This window comes from Diceros bicornis, chromosome 33 (assembly GCF_020826845.1).
Source record: "Diceros bicornis minor isolate mBicDic1 chromosome 33, mDicBic1.mat.cur, whole genome shotgun sequence".
NCBI lineage: Eukaryota > Metazoa > Chordata > Mammalia > Perissodactyla > Rhinocerotidae > Diceros > Diceros bicornis.
This window is the reverse complement of record NC_080772.1, coordinates 19,867,558-19,885,324: the sequence shown is the minus strand read 5'-3', so window position 1 is coordinate 19,885,324 and position 17,767 is coordinate 19,867,558. Positions and strand designations below refer to the sequence as shown.

At 40.8% G+C, this 17,767-nt stretch overlaps 1 protein-coding gene across 1 annotated transcript in view; it reads left to right on the top strand.

Moving 5' to 3' along the window:
- The window catches only part of CPA6 (carboxypeptidase A6), a 267,672-nt gene that overhangs the window by 182,355 nt on the left and 67,550 nt on the right, over positions 1-17,767 (top strand). The window contains exons 3-5 of the mRNA XM_058528827.1: positions 6,281-6,405; positions 14,228-14,342; positions 16,251-16,352. Coding sequence (XP_058384810.1) covers positions 6,281-6,405; positions 14,228-14,342; positions 16,251-16,352 — 342 coding nt within the window. The remainder of the gene's footprint in view (positions 1-6,280; positions 6,406-14,227; positions 14,343-16,250; positions 16,353-17,767) is intronic.

Below are 17,767 nucleotides of genomic sequence, written 5' to 3'. Positions count from 1 at the left end.
CTAAGATATCCAATGATAAAATTACCCATCTTTCTGATAGCATTCAATCCGGAGAAAAATCCCAGTTCCTTAAACCCTCCATAAAATCACCTAACACAAGCCCAAATCCCATAAATTCTTTCTAACACCCTCCTTCAGAGATTACCCCTTCTTGCAACAAGCCAATAACCCAAAGATTTTTTGACTCCCCATGTGTTCTGAGAGTCTTTGACTGATGGGCTTCAACAATCCTTTCAAATTGGTGAATGTACTAATTAATAGTTCAGGGAAAAGTTAGGAATCTTTTTCTTTTCCAACATATACGCTTTGTTTTGATTAATGATTAATTACTATCTGATTATGTCTATCAGCATTTGGCCTTGAAGAGATTAGAGGGAAAACTTGGGCACCAAAACAAAGCTTTACCAGGCCTTCCCACCTTTACCTAATGTCGCAGGAATAATGCTTTTCTGATGACTAGTACTCAGGCTAGTAGTATTAATTTCTATGATATTGAAATTTATAAGAAGAGCTTTCATTTGGACTGATCTAATTTTATTCCACTATTGGGCATCCACTAATATTTATGACTATTTTAATTCCTAATTAGTTAATTAATATATTTTCATCTTTAATGGTGAAACAAGAGACTTAGTTGCCTAAGTTTCTGGAGCCTTTTGTTGGATTTATTGGGGCTGTGCTTCAGGGAAGTGATAACTTGAAAAATGCTTCTGGGCTGGCAGAGAGAGGATGGGGGCTGGGTGAAATTAGCCCCAGAAATTTAACAACCTGCCAAACGCCTTTGGTTTAGAGGAGACCATATTCTCTAGCCAAGTTTCCCTTCTAGCGGCTCACCAATATTTGAAATGTTGACAAGTCATAAGAAGTAGAGCAAGCACAAATAATACCATGAAAAATCAGCATTTCTTTAACTGTGTAACTGACGTGGCCACCATAGTCATCAAAAAAGGTTGTAGTGCTATGACCTAAGAAGCAGCATGTTCTAAGATTACGCTTAAACGTAATAAAAATTCAAAACTAAGGACTTGTGAGTTGAGAAGTGGGATGAGTGGACAAAATTTAAGTGGACCACCATATCAATTTCTTGGTGAAAGGAACTAGAATAAGAATCTACAAATGCTCTGCAGCAGTCTTGGAGAAAGTACATATTTGAAGAAAGAGGAAAGAAAAAAATGCGTGATTTCATTTATTCCATCTACAAAATATTTCTTTAGTGCTTATTATGTGTCATGCACGATTCTAAGCACTGGGGTATAGCATGAGGGGAAAAAAAAGAATTCCACAGTTTCCACTCTCATGGAAATAATGGGGAAAACAGATGTTAATATGACAATTATAGTGGGTTGAATGGTGGCCCTCCAAAAGGTATGTCTGTGCCCTAACCCCTGGAACCTGTGAATGTGACATCATTTAGAAAGTCTTTTCAGACGTACTTAAGGATCTCAAGATGAAAGCACCCTAGCTCACCCAGATGGGCCCTAAATCCAAGCACAAGTATCCTTAGAAGACACAGAGGAGGAAAAGACCACGTAAGGACAGAGGCAGAGATTGGAGTGATGTGGCCCCAACAAGCCGAGGAATGCCTGGAGCCACCAGAAGCTGGAAGAGACAAGGAAGGATCCTCCCCTAGAGCCTTCAGAGAGAGCATGGCCCTGCCAACACCTGGATTTTGGACTTCTGGCCTCCTGTGAGAACTGGAGAAAATAAATCTCTGTTGTTTTAACCCATCCAGTTTGTTGCAATTTGTTGTGTTAGCCATAGGAAACTAATATAATAATTATAAAAATGAGATATAATTAAAAGTTGCATAAAAGCAGATAACAAAGGTACTTGACCTAAACTTGGTGGTCAGAGAAGCCTCGCAGGAGGTCATAGACAAAGATCCTAAGAGAAGATTCAAGAAGGGTAAATGGGTCTGGACCAAAAAGACAATTTTAAGGGTAAATAAGAGAGGGTAATTTTCAGTGCATTAAGATTTTATGTGTGCTAATATGGAATTAATATGATTATGTAAAATAATCAAACACTAGTTGACTACAAACTGGATATCAAAGTGTCTTATTAGAAACCTATTATGTGACGCATAAGTGCACTGCCTAACTAACACTTTTACAAACCAACAAAAAATAAGAGTCCATATAGAGCAGGACCGTCCTCTCCCGTGCTTCTGTGTTACTTCGGGCAGCTGGGAGGCAGGCCATCTGTTGCTGAGTTGAAGAAACACCTCAGATGTCTTCCCACACCCACATGTAGGACTCACCCCAAAGCTGCTGGAAGACACTAATCACCCCTCCTGTGACACCTAAACCAGATGTATGATCAACCCCGGGCCTAAAAGACAGGTGGGTGCTTCCCAGAGGCCAGACTAGGCCAATGAGTAAGCAGAGCACGAGAACCAGAGGAGCCATGACCACAGTGCCAGACAGAAATAGGACTCTTTTTAATTGCAAAGAAATTATTTTTGAATTTTGAATCATTTATTATTTAATGACTGCCTGCTAGTCACCAGGTCCGGTTTTAAGTGCTTTATAGGTATTAATTAATTCAAGCCTAACAAACCTGTGAAAAATATACTATTCATAACCCCACTTTGTAAATGAGGAAACTGGAGTGCAGAGAGCTAAAGTAAATTGCCCAAAGTCACTTAGCTAATAAGTGGCAGAACCGGGATTCAAACTCAGCCTGACTGGTTCTAGAATTCATGCTTTTCATCACTGCATTTTCTATAATCTCTATAATCCCATAATAATAACCACCACCACCACTAACATTATCAAATACTGATTAAGAAGGAAGTGTAATTATCATCTTCGTTTTACAGATGAAGGACGTGAGGCCCAGAGAGGTTAAGGAACTTGCCCTAAATCACACAGATGCCAAATGGGGAGGCCTGAATTTAATCCTGGGGAGTCAGACTCCAGAGTCCAGGGAATTCACTGCCACACTAGAGTGGCTTCAAATCCAGCTATTTGCCCCTGTGCTAGGAAACATCCCAGCTTTGTTCATATTCTTGGTTTATTTATTGCTCCACCCCCACGCCCCACCCGCCAAGCCACCTGTAGGTTTTAATCTCTCTGAACAAGGGGACAATCTCACCATATTCTTCATCTTAACCAGACACATGTGAAGTAGAACTTTATCTTGACTGCTTCCATTTTTTCTTTTCGTATGCTTTTCAAATAATAATAATAACAAATAGCTAATATTTCTTGAGCTTTTACTATGCAGACTCTCTGCTACGTGCTTTACTTCTATTATTCCAATTAGTCCTACAAAAGATGCCTGTAGGTAGGTTGTCTTCACAGTATGGATGAGGAAACGGAGGCTCAGAAATGTTAAAAGCTCCCCGAAAGTCACAGAGCTGACGCTGCCAGAGCTAGCGTTCCAGCCAGGGCCATGGGATTCCAAAGTCCGTACACGTGGCCTTTACACTGAACTGCCTCCACTTCTTAAACAGATCTGACTATATGTGACTGGGAGTCATATGAGGAAAGACACACATGGGAACAACCACCGGGTTCCAAGGCCAAGAAGGCTCCGCAGTAGAGCACCCTTTCCTTGAATACTAGAGGGCTGTTTGCAGCAAAGACCTGGGAGGGTTGGCAACAGCCTTAGGCCATCCTGACAAGGGGGTTAATGCTTTGTAGTCATCATAATCCAGGGTCACCCAGCTTTGCAGTTCAAGACTGTTTATCACATCATCCAGATGTGATCGGGCCCTAAGGAAATGACTAATGGTAACCTGCCCACAGTGGACCGACTGAAACTTTGAAATACCTGCATATTAACTTATAAGGCAAATAACCTCTGACAGGAAAGACCAGGGTGTGAGACCCACTGACCACATCCTCTCAAACACTAAATCAGGAAGTTGGAAGTTGCTGCTGCTTCTGGGGTGATCTCAGAAGATCCTGACGACACTTTCCCCATCAGTAAATTATGGGCACCAGAGTTAGGAATATCCTGTTCCACTATTTTACAGCTGTGCATCCTTGGGAAAGTGGCTTTGCCTCTAGGATCCTGAGTCTTCTCATTCATCAATGTATCTACAATTATCTCCTCTCTCAAGGTGTTATTGAAAAGATTAGAAATATCTATAAGGTGGGTGGCACTTTACAAATCTCACATGAGTAGTACTGTCCCCTATATGTTGATATAGGCGTGTGCCTGCCACTGAGACTGAAATATCCATGTTGCTTATCCAAGTATCCTTTTCCCAAAATATTACTGGAGAAAAGCTGATAATTCATTTTAATTTACTTTCCTAATATTTCAACAAAACACAATTCCTGATTTTATAAATTCTTTTTTGTTAGTTTCCTTTAGATCAATTGCTTTCTGATGACATGTTAGTTTCCTAGGAAGCCTTCTCCAGATCATGCTGTAGGCTATGTTACCTCCATGGAACTTTCCTCTGGGGAAGCTATTCTTTTCTGTGGGATGAGGATTCTTATTTTAGCATGTGCCACAGAAAATAGCACTTATGGACTCCTATCCAGAGCAGTTATTCATATTATTTTAGGTTCCTGTGGCTCTCTACCCTCTGAATACAGCACTATTTCCTCATCTCCACTGGCATTAAGTGATAAACCTTAATATCAAAATCTGTCTCAGTAATGGATTTAGAGACAAGTCGCAAAGATGATTAAAGGATTAGAAAATCTAACGTATAAAGAAAAGTGAAAAATACCAATGTACTTTATCTCACAAAGGCGAGAAACCAGCGACTCCTCACTGAAAAATGGAACAAGAAAAAATGAAACTGCTGCAGTGTGGGGGATTAATAAAATTGTCCGACAATCTTGTTAATGTGGATATGAGTTAAATTAGGATGCTGTCGACTCTCCCCTTTTGGAGACTTAAAGGTTTAGATGCAGTTTAGATGCATCTAATGGGGACAGTTTGGTTCAGTTTTAGATGTATCCTTGCCCAAGGGCTGACAGATGGATCAAATGACCTCTCAGCATCGCTTCCAGCCCCACACTCCTGTTTTTCTGTGCTCGTTGGACTAGATGTTAGCTGAGTCAGATTTGCCCTTGCAGGTTAGTGGAGGAGTCAGCTGCTTGAAAGAAAACAGGTAGACTTTTTATCCTAAAAATAAATGCCTCCCTACTCTGTTCCAGATTAAATTCTGCTACTAGAGATGTATTTCCTCGAGCCACAAAGTATTTTTAGTCTTCTAGAGTTCCCACACAGAATGCAGACACAGACACCCAAGTGAAGATAAAGGAACTAAACCTTATCAGATAAGGGCTTAGCAGAGATCAAGGCCCTACAACAGACCAAGACTGGACATGCAGGAAGAGGGAGTCCCACCGCAGAGAGAAGACAGAGAAATGACTGTACAGACAAACCACGCCTAACTGAAAATGTAGTTCTAGGCTTGTGCAGAATATAGGGCTCTCCTCCCTCCCAGCTAAATGCGGTCATTCTTTCAAGGAATGTAGAGCTCCTACCAGGTGCAAAGCACTAGACAAGGCACTGGGGACACTACAGTAAGCCAAACAGACATGGCTCCTGCTCTCCTGAAAAAACACTGAACACGTGGTGAACATGTAGGAAATTACTACGTGGGGTCTACATGCATCCAACAAATGATGATTGAGTTGCTAACATGCACAAGGCACCATTCTAGGCACTTGGAATGGGGTGGTAACCAAATGGACAAATCCATTGCCCTCGTGGAGCTTACATTCTGGTAAGAGGACGTTACATAATGAAAGAAGCACAAGGTGCTCTAAGAACTACGACAAAAAACTACCCTAGCTGACGAGTCCTCCCTGAGAAGGGGATGTTTCTATTGACATGTGAAGGTTGAGTAGGAATTGGTGAAAACATGTATTGGGGAAGGAGGAGGCATCTGGAGAGTGTTCCATTTAAAGTCACCAAACATTGTCAATCGACCACAATTTGCTTGTGCAATAGGATGAAGGGTAATTTATATCTTTCTTTTACTGTTCAAATATTTGTGTGATAATTAATTTTAAATAATATTAAAGTCATACTTAAAACTATTTTATTTCATTTTTACCTTGTGGCTTTAATGCGTTGGTCTTTAAACTACTATTTGTAAAGTGTGATCAAATTCTGCATGGATATAATTCAGACATCAAATTCAAAATCAAATAGGAGTTTTACCCTGATGAGGCAAGCGCTGAGTCTAATTCCAGAATGTGTTTGGTGTTACTGTATGCAAACAAGATAACGTGTTTGACATTGTGACATGGATCTTTCCCCACCTACACTGAATATGAATTATAGGTTGGTTCCTGCACTACAGGTGGACCTGTGGCAGCCCAGCAGTATCTCCTATGTATCAGAGGGAACAGTTACTGATGTCCATATTCCCCAAAATGGTTCCCAAGCCCTGTTAGCCTTCTTACAGGAAGCCAACATCCAGTACAAGTAAGCATTCTTTTTCACTTGCTTAATTCATTTGTACTAAACTGAACTGAATGATAACTGTGTTCAGGTTATTTACTGAGCACCTAGCACAGTGTTTCAGTTATATTTATCTTTGATGAGCTTTTTAGTGTAATGAGGGAGGGGAGGGAGGGGGAGGGGCAGGGGAGGGGACAGTGCAAGCAAAGGGAAGAAGCAGCATGGTATGTGTGCAGGCAACTGATGTAGTTCAGTGTTGTTAGTGTACAAAGTGCAAGTCAGAGAGTAGAAAGGAAAGAAGCTGGAGAGACAGGGGAGGCCAGGCTGTGGGAACTTGATGCACAGCGATGGGAGCTCAGACCTTATCCTGTGGGTGGTGCTGCACAAATGGAGGATATAAGCAAGGGAGCCACATGTCACCGGGGTGCAGGGGCAGTAGGAGACTATAATAATAGTCCAGGTAAGAGCTAGTGAGGCCCTGAGTCAGGACCAGAGTAATGGGATCAGGAGAGCACTCAAAAAAACAGTTCAGAGGCAAAACCACCTGGACTCACATTTGGTTGGATGTAGGTAGAAGAGGAAGAAGTCAAGGATGACTCCAAGTCTTCTAGCTTGGGTAAATGAGTAGACAGATTCAGATTTGAATATGTTGAGGTTTTTTGTTTTCGTTTTTAGGAATAGTTAAGTAGTAATAATGAAGCAAGTGGAAGATAGTCACAGGAGTCAAAGAAGAAATGAAAGTCTTTCAAGAGAGGGAACGTCAATGGTGCCAAGTGCTGCCAGGATATCCAGCAAGAAAGGGACTGAGCAGTTTCCTTTGGATTCGGCAATGGAAACTGTGTTGGCAACTCTAACGGTGGGATTAGACGGTTAGGAGCAGAAGACAGAGAAGTGAACAGGAGGTGAGAACAGACTACCGTTTTCTCACTATAGGAGAAGAGCAGACCACTGCTCTTAGAAGTTCCAATAAGGAGAGCAGCAGAGAATGAGGAGCGACTATAGGGAGATGTAGCATCAATGACTGAGATTTGGGCTTTGTTTGGGTAGGGGCAATTTTGGCATGGAGGCTGAGGGGAGGGACCAGTAGGGAAGGAGACAGGAATGAATATGCAGGTGGAGGAGTGGGTCTGAAGAGTAGGAAGGATATCTTATCCTATAAGACTGAAGAGGTAAATATGGGTCTATTTAAAATTATAGAGAGGAGAATCAACAAGTTGAAAGAGATCATAAGTGACAGCTAAATTTTATGGATGAAGTAAGAAGCAAAATTATCTACTTAAAGTGAAAAGACAGGGGTTGAAGAGTGTTGCCAAGAGGAAAACTGGGGTAAGAACCAATAAAAGTGGTTGTTGCAGAGAAGAGAGATTGTAGCCCAGATTCACGGTTGAGGTTTTGTTGGATAGGACCACAGAAAGGTCAGAGTAGCAAGGAAGTTGAGGTTCCTAGTGAGATACTAGCTCAAGTATTCATCCATGAGGTCTAATCTGGGTAGGAGGGAGGAGCATCTAGGAAGAATGATGGGACAAAATGGAAGAATCAGGGAAGGTATGAAGAGCTTTATATTGAAAACAGGTATAGTATGACTGAGGGCAACAAATTGGAAGGAAGGAAGTTTTGACAAAGTGTAGGCTATTAGATGTTAAGAGTTATGGGGTAGAACATTTAAGGCTGGTGACGAGATCATTGAGGCTGATGTGGTCAAGAATGAGTGGGCTTAATCACCAAAGAATCATCACAGTAGTCTTGAATCTCCTTGGCTGATGGCAAAATTAGAGGTGAAGGGAGAGAATGTTCTCCTGGGACAGGAATATCAGGAAGTAGCCGGGAGTTAGAGGTAAGCAACGAGGAATGGCGTGATGATGAAAGGAGGATGAGGAAGTTAGAAGAGCAACGGGGAAGCACAAATGGGAGCCCAGGAGAATGCTGACCTCCCTCCATTCTGATCCCATGGTATGTGGAGTGGAAGAAGAGAAAGCCACAAAAGAATCTGTGTCCTTGAGATAGTCTAGTTTCTGTTGGGGCAAGAATATGAGAAGAGAGAGTTCTCTGAAGAGACTGGAGAACGTAGGAAATTTATTTACAATGAAAGAGGGATTCCAGCAGACAAGAGAAAAGCAAGTGGTGGAGAGATGGAGAGTCAATGCAGGATCTGGGGGGAGAAGTTCAATGTAGTGAATTAATGAGATGGGAAGGAGTGACTTACTTTTCATTTGGAATCCTAGGATTTCAGGGCAGAGAGGCATGATTGTAAATGACTAACCTCAACTACTCCAACTTTTTAGCAAGTGGTTGCACTGCCAAAACTGGCACAGAGATCCCTGATGATGTCTGGCAGGGCCTGGGATGCGTTCATGGCTCTGTGAGTCAATAATGTGAGATCTCTAGTCTCTGTGGAAGGCTGGGCCAAGTGGTGCAAAGTGGCAGTGACATCCCTCCCTGGACCATGCAAATACTTCCCTGCCAGAAAGATAATTACAGCTGTATTAAAGTACTGATATACTTTTTGCAGAGAGGTATTTTATCTATGCTTCTAGAACAGGGTAGAGTCACAGCTGTGCATAAAACTATTGTGCATATTGAACATATTTTAGTTATTCTATAGCTTTGAGGGTGTGCTTTGATTCTCTGAATGCCTGACAGGAAAGAGCTTGGTAATTATATCTATAGGTGCTCAGTAACAACTCATGTGCTTTGTTAATTATTATTCAGTGGAAAAGAATATACTAGTTATTTTAACAAGTCTCTATTTCCTGCCATTAAATGTAGGTCATTTGGAACTGAATAGAATAAAATATCACACTTTATGTCACAGAGAATAAAGTCTAAAAAATGAGCGTTTTAAACCAGTTGTCTCCTTATGGAGAACAATCATTTAGAATTATTCACTTTGTTGGTCTCAAGATAATAACACATAAGAGTCCATTAAATTCCACAGGACCAGTAGGTAGAGATCATTTTAATTGACTTTTATTATTGTAGCCTGGAGTATTTTCAAAAGATTATCATTTACTCTGTACAACTGTACATAATGTATAGCTATAGTCATTTTTAAAGCAGAGATAATGTGACCCCCTGTGTCTGGTCCCTAGATGATCAACCACTCTCAATGACGTGACAGATGAGATGACTCATTCTGCCATAAAAATTTTTAATCATTTTGTAATTTAAATACCTGTAAAAACTGGTAATGGAGTTTTAAATTTTGAGCCTCCCCATCCCACCCTGGAAACTTTGAGGAGGTGGTTTTGTACCAAGTGATGACATCACTTGGAAAGTTCTTAATAGTGCTAGTCACCATTATAGGGGAGCGTACAATTGGGGTAGGAATAATAATCAGCCATAAAGGACTAAGAAAATACAACAGTTACAGAAACCATTTCGGGGCTCCATTTCACAGCATTCTCAACAATCTGCTGGTTTCCAGTCAACTATTTGACAAGAAAAGTGGGACTAGCCCTGCCACATCACAATTATTTTCATTTTCAGGTTGGTCTCCTAGGACCTGTATTAAGACACAGTCTAAGTTATTGAACAAAGACCCTGTATTAGTTTGCCAGGGCTGCCATAACAAAGGACCACAGACTGGCTGGTTGAAAAAACAAAAATTTATTGTCTCATGATTCTGGAGCCTAGAAGTCTGAAATCAAGGTGTTGCAAGGGTTGGTTTTTTCTGAGGGCTGTGAGGGAAGGATCTGTTCCAGGCCTCTCTCGTTGGTTTGTACATGGCTCTTCTCCCTTTGTCTCTTCAAATTGTCTTCCCTCTATGTGTGTCTATCTTTGTGTCCAACATTCTGCCTCCCTTTTTTTTAAATTATGGTAAAATATACATAACATAAAATTTACTGTTTTAACCATTTTAAATATACAATTCAGTGGCATTAAGTACATCCACACTGTTGTGCAACCATCAGCACCATCCATTTCCAGAACTTTTTCATCTTCCCAAACTGAACTAATTTCCCCCTTTTTGTAAGGACACCAGTCATTTTGGATTAGGGCCCATCCCAGTGACCTCATCTTAACTAATTACATCTGTAACAACCCTATTTCCAAATAACGTCACATTCTGAGGTACTGGGGATTAGGACTTCAACATATGAATTTTGAGGGGGACCCAATTCAACCCATGACAGACCCCAAAACACAATAGCGTTAATGAAATAGAAGTTTACTTCTCCCTCATGTGATAGTCCAGAGGTTGGGAAGCTGTTGCTGTGCTACTGCTGCCACCACTGTCATTACCATTGTTCTCGGGCCATGAAGCAGGTGGCTAGACACTGGAGTGCTCAGTCCAGCCACCCAACCACCTCTGAACAGTCACATCTCTGGAACCTCAACATGGCTGCAGCAACAGCGGCAGGAGACTTCTTGCTCTGAACTTCCTAACTTGCCAGAGTTCACAAATGCGTACCCAGAACCCTCGCTGCAAGAAGGTCAAGGGAAAGTAGCTTTCGCTTCTCAGCCTTTACAGTACTAGAATCCCATAAAGTGAGTAGGAATGTGTGTTAAGAGGCAGTTGAGCATATCTAACACAGACACTCCAGGGAGGAAAGAGGAAGCAAGGATCAGCCATTTTCTAATATTCTCTTCCATTTTTATTTAATATGGAACCCGAGAGGACTGATAGCAGTAAGTTTCCTGATTTAATTAGCCTAAATTACTGGTTTCCAGATTGTTAGCCCAAGTTTGAGCCTGATAATATACGAAAATCACCTGGTGAGCTTTTAAAAAGGACTGATACCTATCCACAGAGATTCTGGTCTACGTAGGGCCCAGTGTGACGTATTTTTTAAAGCTCACAGGTGATTTTAAAGCAGCCCAGCTTGAGAATCACTGGCCTAAATGAATGGATAAGTACTAGAGATCCCACGATTCGCTCTATTTAGGGCACTTGGAGACTTTAAAGACTGAGGGGGCCGGCCCGGTGGTGCAAGCGGTTAAGTGCACACGCTCTGCTGTGGCTGCCCAGGGTTCACCGGTTCGGATCCCGGGCGCGCACCGACACAAAGCTTGGCAAGCCATGCTGTGGCGGCGCCTCATATAAAGTGGCGGAAGATGGGCAGAGATGTTAGCCCAGGGCCAGTCTTCCTCAGCAAAAAAAAAAAAAAAAAGGGAGGATTGGCAGATATTAGCACAGGGCTCATCTCCTCACCAAAAAATAATAATAATTAAAAAAATAAGGCTGAGAAGCGTTAAGAGTTTATTCATCAAAGAAGCTAATACCCAACTAGAGTGATTCCATACAACCTCAAACTGAAAAACTTTATAATTTTCTTACTTTGGTGAAAACGCTAGCAAACTTAACTAAAAAATGTTAAGATAAATCTTTTGTGGGAGCAATTATCCATTAGAATTATTTTGACAATTCTCTGAATGGGCATTTCATTACGGGATTAGTAATATGTTAAGTCATTTATCACTTGATAATGATAAATAATAGAGAATCTAATCAATTAAGAAGCATAGTTTTTGTGGATTTTTTTCTTTTTTTGGTGAGGAAGGTTGGCCCTGAGCTAACATCATCCACTGCCAATCTTCTTCTATTTTGTATGTGGGATGTGGTCACAGCATGGCTTGACTAGCGGTGTGTAGGTCCACGCCCAGGATCCAAACCTGCGAACCCTGGGCCACCGAAGTGGAGCATGCAAACTTAACCACTACGCCATTGGGCTGGCCCCAAGAAGCATAGTTTTTTCTACTCAACCTCCTGGGAAAGTATTACCTTTCTAAAGGGAACAATGGTTGTTCTATCAAGAGCTGCCAAACAGACATATTAGCATCAGAACTTCAGAACTTTCTGGTGATGAATGTGAGGAATTGCTCTTACCTTGAGTGGAAACGAGTTATCAGCACTTGTTTGTATTTAGAAGGTCTGTACACTTTGGAAATACTGCAAAAGCAGTACACTACAGCTCAATTTTGTAAACATTCTGAAAATTTCTTAAGCCTTTGAAAACTTTTTATTTTTTATTTTATTTTATTTATGTATTTTATCTTTTAAACTGGAAATTCAGAAAGAGATTCTGATGTAGACTGCTGGCTTTGGCAAATCTATTTATTTTTTTTCCTTAGTTTCCTGGGATAGAGAAAAGTAGCCAGGAGAAATGGATAGACGGTGCCAGTGAGGGAAACATATCTGAGGATTGTCTACAGTAACTGGAATATGTTGACAGCTTATCACAGCCTCCGCCCTAATCAAACTTGCGTCTTTCCTGACCATCTCAGATCTCTCACAACACAGGAAGATTGGACAAAGATATAGAGGTTCATTTGGTTCTTAAGACCTACACTGACAATATTGTACAGTTCTTTAGTCCATACAAACCTACCTTCATCTGTAACTTCTTTCCTGGAGGAAAGAAATCATGAAGACAGATGGTGTTCAGACTGACAATCTTTAACACTCCACTTACATTTTGAGCTGCTGCAAGCAACTACCAAGTTAGTTTGTGCCACCCCACTTTATCTTGATGATTAATATGTTTCTAGTTTTAAAGTCAAAAATTGAAACAAAAAGACCATTAAGCCAATGATCAATTCCTAATTAAATATTTTGTCCATGGTGGATACTCAGTAAATAATGAATGAGTAAATCAAAAGCAATTTCCTACACCCAGCATGACCCTAAGTAATTCTACTTCCTTCATGAACCAAAAAGCGTTTATTCAGGTAATTCAAGATAATTTTTAAATTAAGTGGCTTATATAAATGAGCCTTGAAAGTCCTTTAAAGATGCCATTACATGTTCTTTTAATAGCACTTAAACCACTAAGCAACAGGTTCTTTTGGAAGATAGAATACGAAAGCAAAGCTTTTTAGCTAACTGCCAGGCCCAGAAAAATCACTGAGGGGCTCTTCAACACTTGAAGTACCCCAAGTGAGTGAGCGCCTGTTCCTCCACTCCAGTTAGAGGAGAGGGGTGAGTACTGGGGAGACAAGCCTATATCCAGCTCAGACGTCCATCAGGAACACTGACGGCTCCAGCTGCAGGCGGCTCCACACATTGCGGTGGCCCTGGAGGCCCTCACCCTGGCCTCAGCATGCACTGTCCGAGGGCATTCACTTCCATTAGCTGAGCCTGTCTTCTCTTGGCAGTCTTGACACTGGCAGGCAGTGACACAGCTTTATCGGACTCTGGGTACTTCTTCAATTTCCTCTTGAGGTTTGTAGCTTCTTTCCTCCTCTCCCTTTTCTCTCCAAGTTTTGGATCAGGTGTGCTGGGTGAAGACATGAGACAAGCCTCTCAGTGATGAAAGAGATGGGAACAGATAGAAGCTGCAGGAAAGGAGGATGTGGCAAGGGTGTGGACGAGCTTGTCTTGTCTCAGTTTTCATAATGTCACACAGGACTTGGAATCTAAAGACTGGAATTTGGGTTCACATTCCAAGGTCAAATTCTGGCTCTGCACTCGCTAGCAGAGGGACGAGGCCAAGTTCTTATCCCTTTGAGGCTGAGTTGCCCCAATTGTAGAAGAGAGATAACAATAAAATCTACCTCAGAGGGTTGTTAACTAAGATTGTGTATGTAAAATACCTAGTGTCTGGTAGGTCCTTAATAAATATGAGTGCTCATTCTCATCATTTGGTTCTTGCAGCTGCTCAGTCAATAGTTGATATTATTACTATTATAATTTGGGAACATCTCTTATAATTTTACATTTTATATTCATTACACTGTTTAACAGTTTTTGTTTCCCAAAAAAGAACATTTTCCCAACATCTGGTATTTTTAGAAATGTCAATCTTCACTGTCCTTCTTTTCATAGATGCATAACTTTCTCTTGATGTTGCTTGATTTTTATATTATCTCCACTCAATTTTCATCATGTCTGTCATTTCAAATCCAGGATCCTCATAGAAGATCTTCAGAAAGCACTGGAAGAGGGAAGCAGTTTGCGAAACCAGAGAAATAGAAGATCCCTCTCTGGATATAATTATGAAATTTATCACTCCTTAGAAGAAGTATGTAATCAAAGGAGATTTTAGTGCTTTTTTACAAATGCATTTTTATCATGGAGGTCTAAGGATTGGGAGAGAAGCATAAAGACAGAGGCAGGGGCTACATGAAAAATAGGTATAGCTCTTGTATTGCCTAGGCACCTCGGTTTAGTCATCTCTTCCATTAACCTTTTTACTGTGATAATAAGTAGCAAAATAATTTGAATTTCATTACTTTATCCAACCCACCCACACAAAGGACATGGGAAGTGCTAGGGAAGAGTGAGGTAATGTTGCTATAACTGTAGTTGTAAAGACCTTAACTAAAAAGCCGTGGAAGGTAGAGCTAGCCAGAATTTGAGGGCAACAATTTGGTGAGGGGTAGTGAATTTTGATGCTTGCCCCACACCTTCTGCACAGTCGAGAACTCCCAAAGGCCAAGCCTCATTTGTAGTAGCAGCTCAGGGCCTTTTAACATGCTTTTACCTGGAAAACCCAGAACCCCATCCCCACTGCTACACCCTTTACTGTTCACCTGGACAACAGCTAGTTGTTCGTCAAATCTCAGCTTAAGCAAGAAGAGAGCTATTTCTATCCTCCCAGACTGGATCAAAACTCCCCACCCCCAAGCACGAGCATATTACATGCACCCATAGCACATGGATATAACGCCTATCATAGTTTTCAATTACGTTAACTTTATGATTACTTGATTAATGCCTTTCTCTCCTAATAAGCTGCAAGTTCCATGAGGGCAGGCCATTTCTTTCTTGTTCACCGCTATATCCCCAGTGGCAAGCAAGTAGAAACCTCCAAATAGATAGCTGTTGACGGAATAAATAAATGAATGAGTACACACATTTTCCATACTTCCCCTGAATTGAGCCAAGGAATGCCAGACATAGGATTTAATGAGATTCTGTTATATTCTTAAGAGAATTTATGGTTCTCTTGATAATGATTTTCTTTTCAAAATTATTTCCACATATTTCATGTCTCACACTTTTTAGGAGCTTGAAATTAGAAGCAATGAAAGGTTTTAGAAACTTAGCACATGGAAGTGCTATTAACACGCACTAGAAAAAAAGTCAAATTTTTAAAATATGCCTTATATACATACATACATATGCATAGACACAATACATATATATACACACAGATATGTATATACATTTTTCTCATTAGACTAAAAAAGAGTAGAAAGAAAAGAAAATATGGATCCTTTCCAAAATTTGTTTGTTCAACACAGACTCTTTCTTGCACGTCGTGGAACAGTGGGACACTTTTGTGTGACTCCCTTACTCCTTGTAAGGCTTTTAAGTCAGAAATGACATCCATCTTTCTAAATGCCTTACTCATCCATCTCAAATATACCTTGTCCTGATGACAGATAAGTGTGTGTGACTGGATCGATTACTGGGGAAATTTTTCAGAGTGTGCCCTCCGATGTGTAGCTTGGTAGAATAACTTTTAAATGCAAAAGATAATGCCTTTTCCTTAGCGTCTTCTGTTCAGTGGCAAATTACAATATGTGGGACTTTAATAAACACTTTCAAGTAGTTTGGATGGTTTTCCTGAAGCTGATTTATTTCTTTCCTCTTAAATACTTGGAAATAAATTTTGATTTTCAAAAAGAACCCAGAACACGTTGATTAATTTTCTGTAAATCTCTGCTATCAAGACATTAATGATAAATGGTAGTAGAAGGTATGCTTTAAAAAGGGAACAATATAAGACATAAAGCTACTATTTGCAAGGCAGAAAATATAATTTTAAGTATCCTGAAGAAAATTAAAAATACTAAATTGGTTTTTGTTCACTTTTAGACTCTGTAAATGCTCTTTGAGTTCTGAGACCCACTGTTGTCTTTTTGTTCTCTAAAAGCTCTATAGTTGTGAAAGTCTGATATGGTTTTTGTTTATTTGCTTTTAGATTCAAAATTGGATGCATCATCTGAATAAAACTCATTCAGGCCTCATTCACATGTTCTCTATTGGAAAGTCATACGAGGGAAGATCTCTTTTTGTTTTAAAGGTAAAAATAAGAAATTATTAACTTAATACATATTTACTAAACATTCATCTTCTCCAACTTTGACTTATGAGGAAAAGAAACGAAATGGCCTTTCATAGTGTTTCATATTTAACATCATCTGATAATTTAAGAAAAATCTTTTCCCTTAGGTTTTTCAGCCATATTTAATTTTTGCCATTGAGTATTCCAGAGAATACTATTTCTAACACATTCATAGTTATTGATGCACTTAAAAAATAATGGGCTTCAAAAGTATTTGTGATTTGGTGCTACTTTAGATGAACCAACGTAAAAGTACATAAATGTGTAAGAAGTTACGCGTCATTCCCAGCCCTTGACCCTGAATTCTCTTCTAGCTGCTGACCTGGGGCTCTCCATTCCTTCTCAGCCAAACATCTAAAAAGATTTACCTATTACTTCCTCACCTCCCTTTCAGACTCACTGGCCTTTGCCCCTACAATTCCTCTAAAACGTCTCTTGCCAAGATCAACAATGACTCCTAGTTGGTTCTCCTCTTTGTCTCTCTGACCATTCCCTCTCGTCTCATTCACTGGCTCCCCTCCCCTTGCCCTTTCCTTAGGGTCTGGTAATCCCAGGATTCTATCCTCAGGTGTACTCTCGCTCTACCAACCCTCTCTGGATGGGCACATCCACCCCATAGTTTCAATAATCTTTCCAGACTTTTCTATTTAATGGAGTCTACTCTCTAGCTGTAAATTCATATGTCATTGCCTACTTGACATTCTCATCTCGAGATTCAAAAAAAGCACCTTAAGACTCAGCTTGGCACCACTATGCTCCTAGTCGAGAAACATGAGCATCATCCTAAGTTCCTCTCTCTTATTTTAACCACTTATTTTAAATCTGTCACCAAGAACTGAAAATTGTGGGTTGTTTTTTTTTTTTGTGTGAGGAAGATCAGTCCTGAGCTAACATCTGCCAATCCTCCTCTTTTTTTGCTGAGGAAGACTGGCCCTGGGCTAACATCCATGCCCATCTTCCTCTACTTTATATGGGACGCCGCCACAGCATGGCTTGACAAGCGGTGGGTCGGTGCGCACCCGGGATCTGAACCGGCGAACCCCGGGCCACTGGGCTGGCCCCTGAAAATTGTTTCTTGTAAATATCTTTGCCTCTGCCCCAGCCACTTCTCTTGTCCTCACTGCTGTTGCCCTAACTTACCTCTGGATCGATTCTCCTGGACTACTGCCACAGGCTCAGTACTGAACTTCCTTTCCAGGCCCCGTCCTCTACCCTTTCATCCTCTAATCCATCTCCACACTGCTGTCAGTGTGAGCACGCTCTTGCTCTCTCATGCGCGCACACATACACACACCTCCCATGGAATACAGGATGAATCCTTCTCTCTGTTACGTGGCATCCAGGAATTTCACATGTCCTCTGCCTCTGTGTCC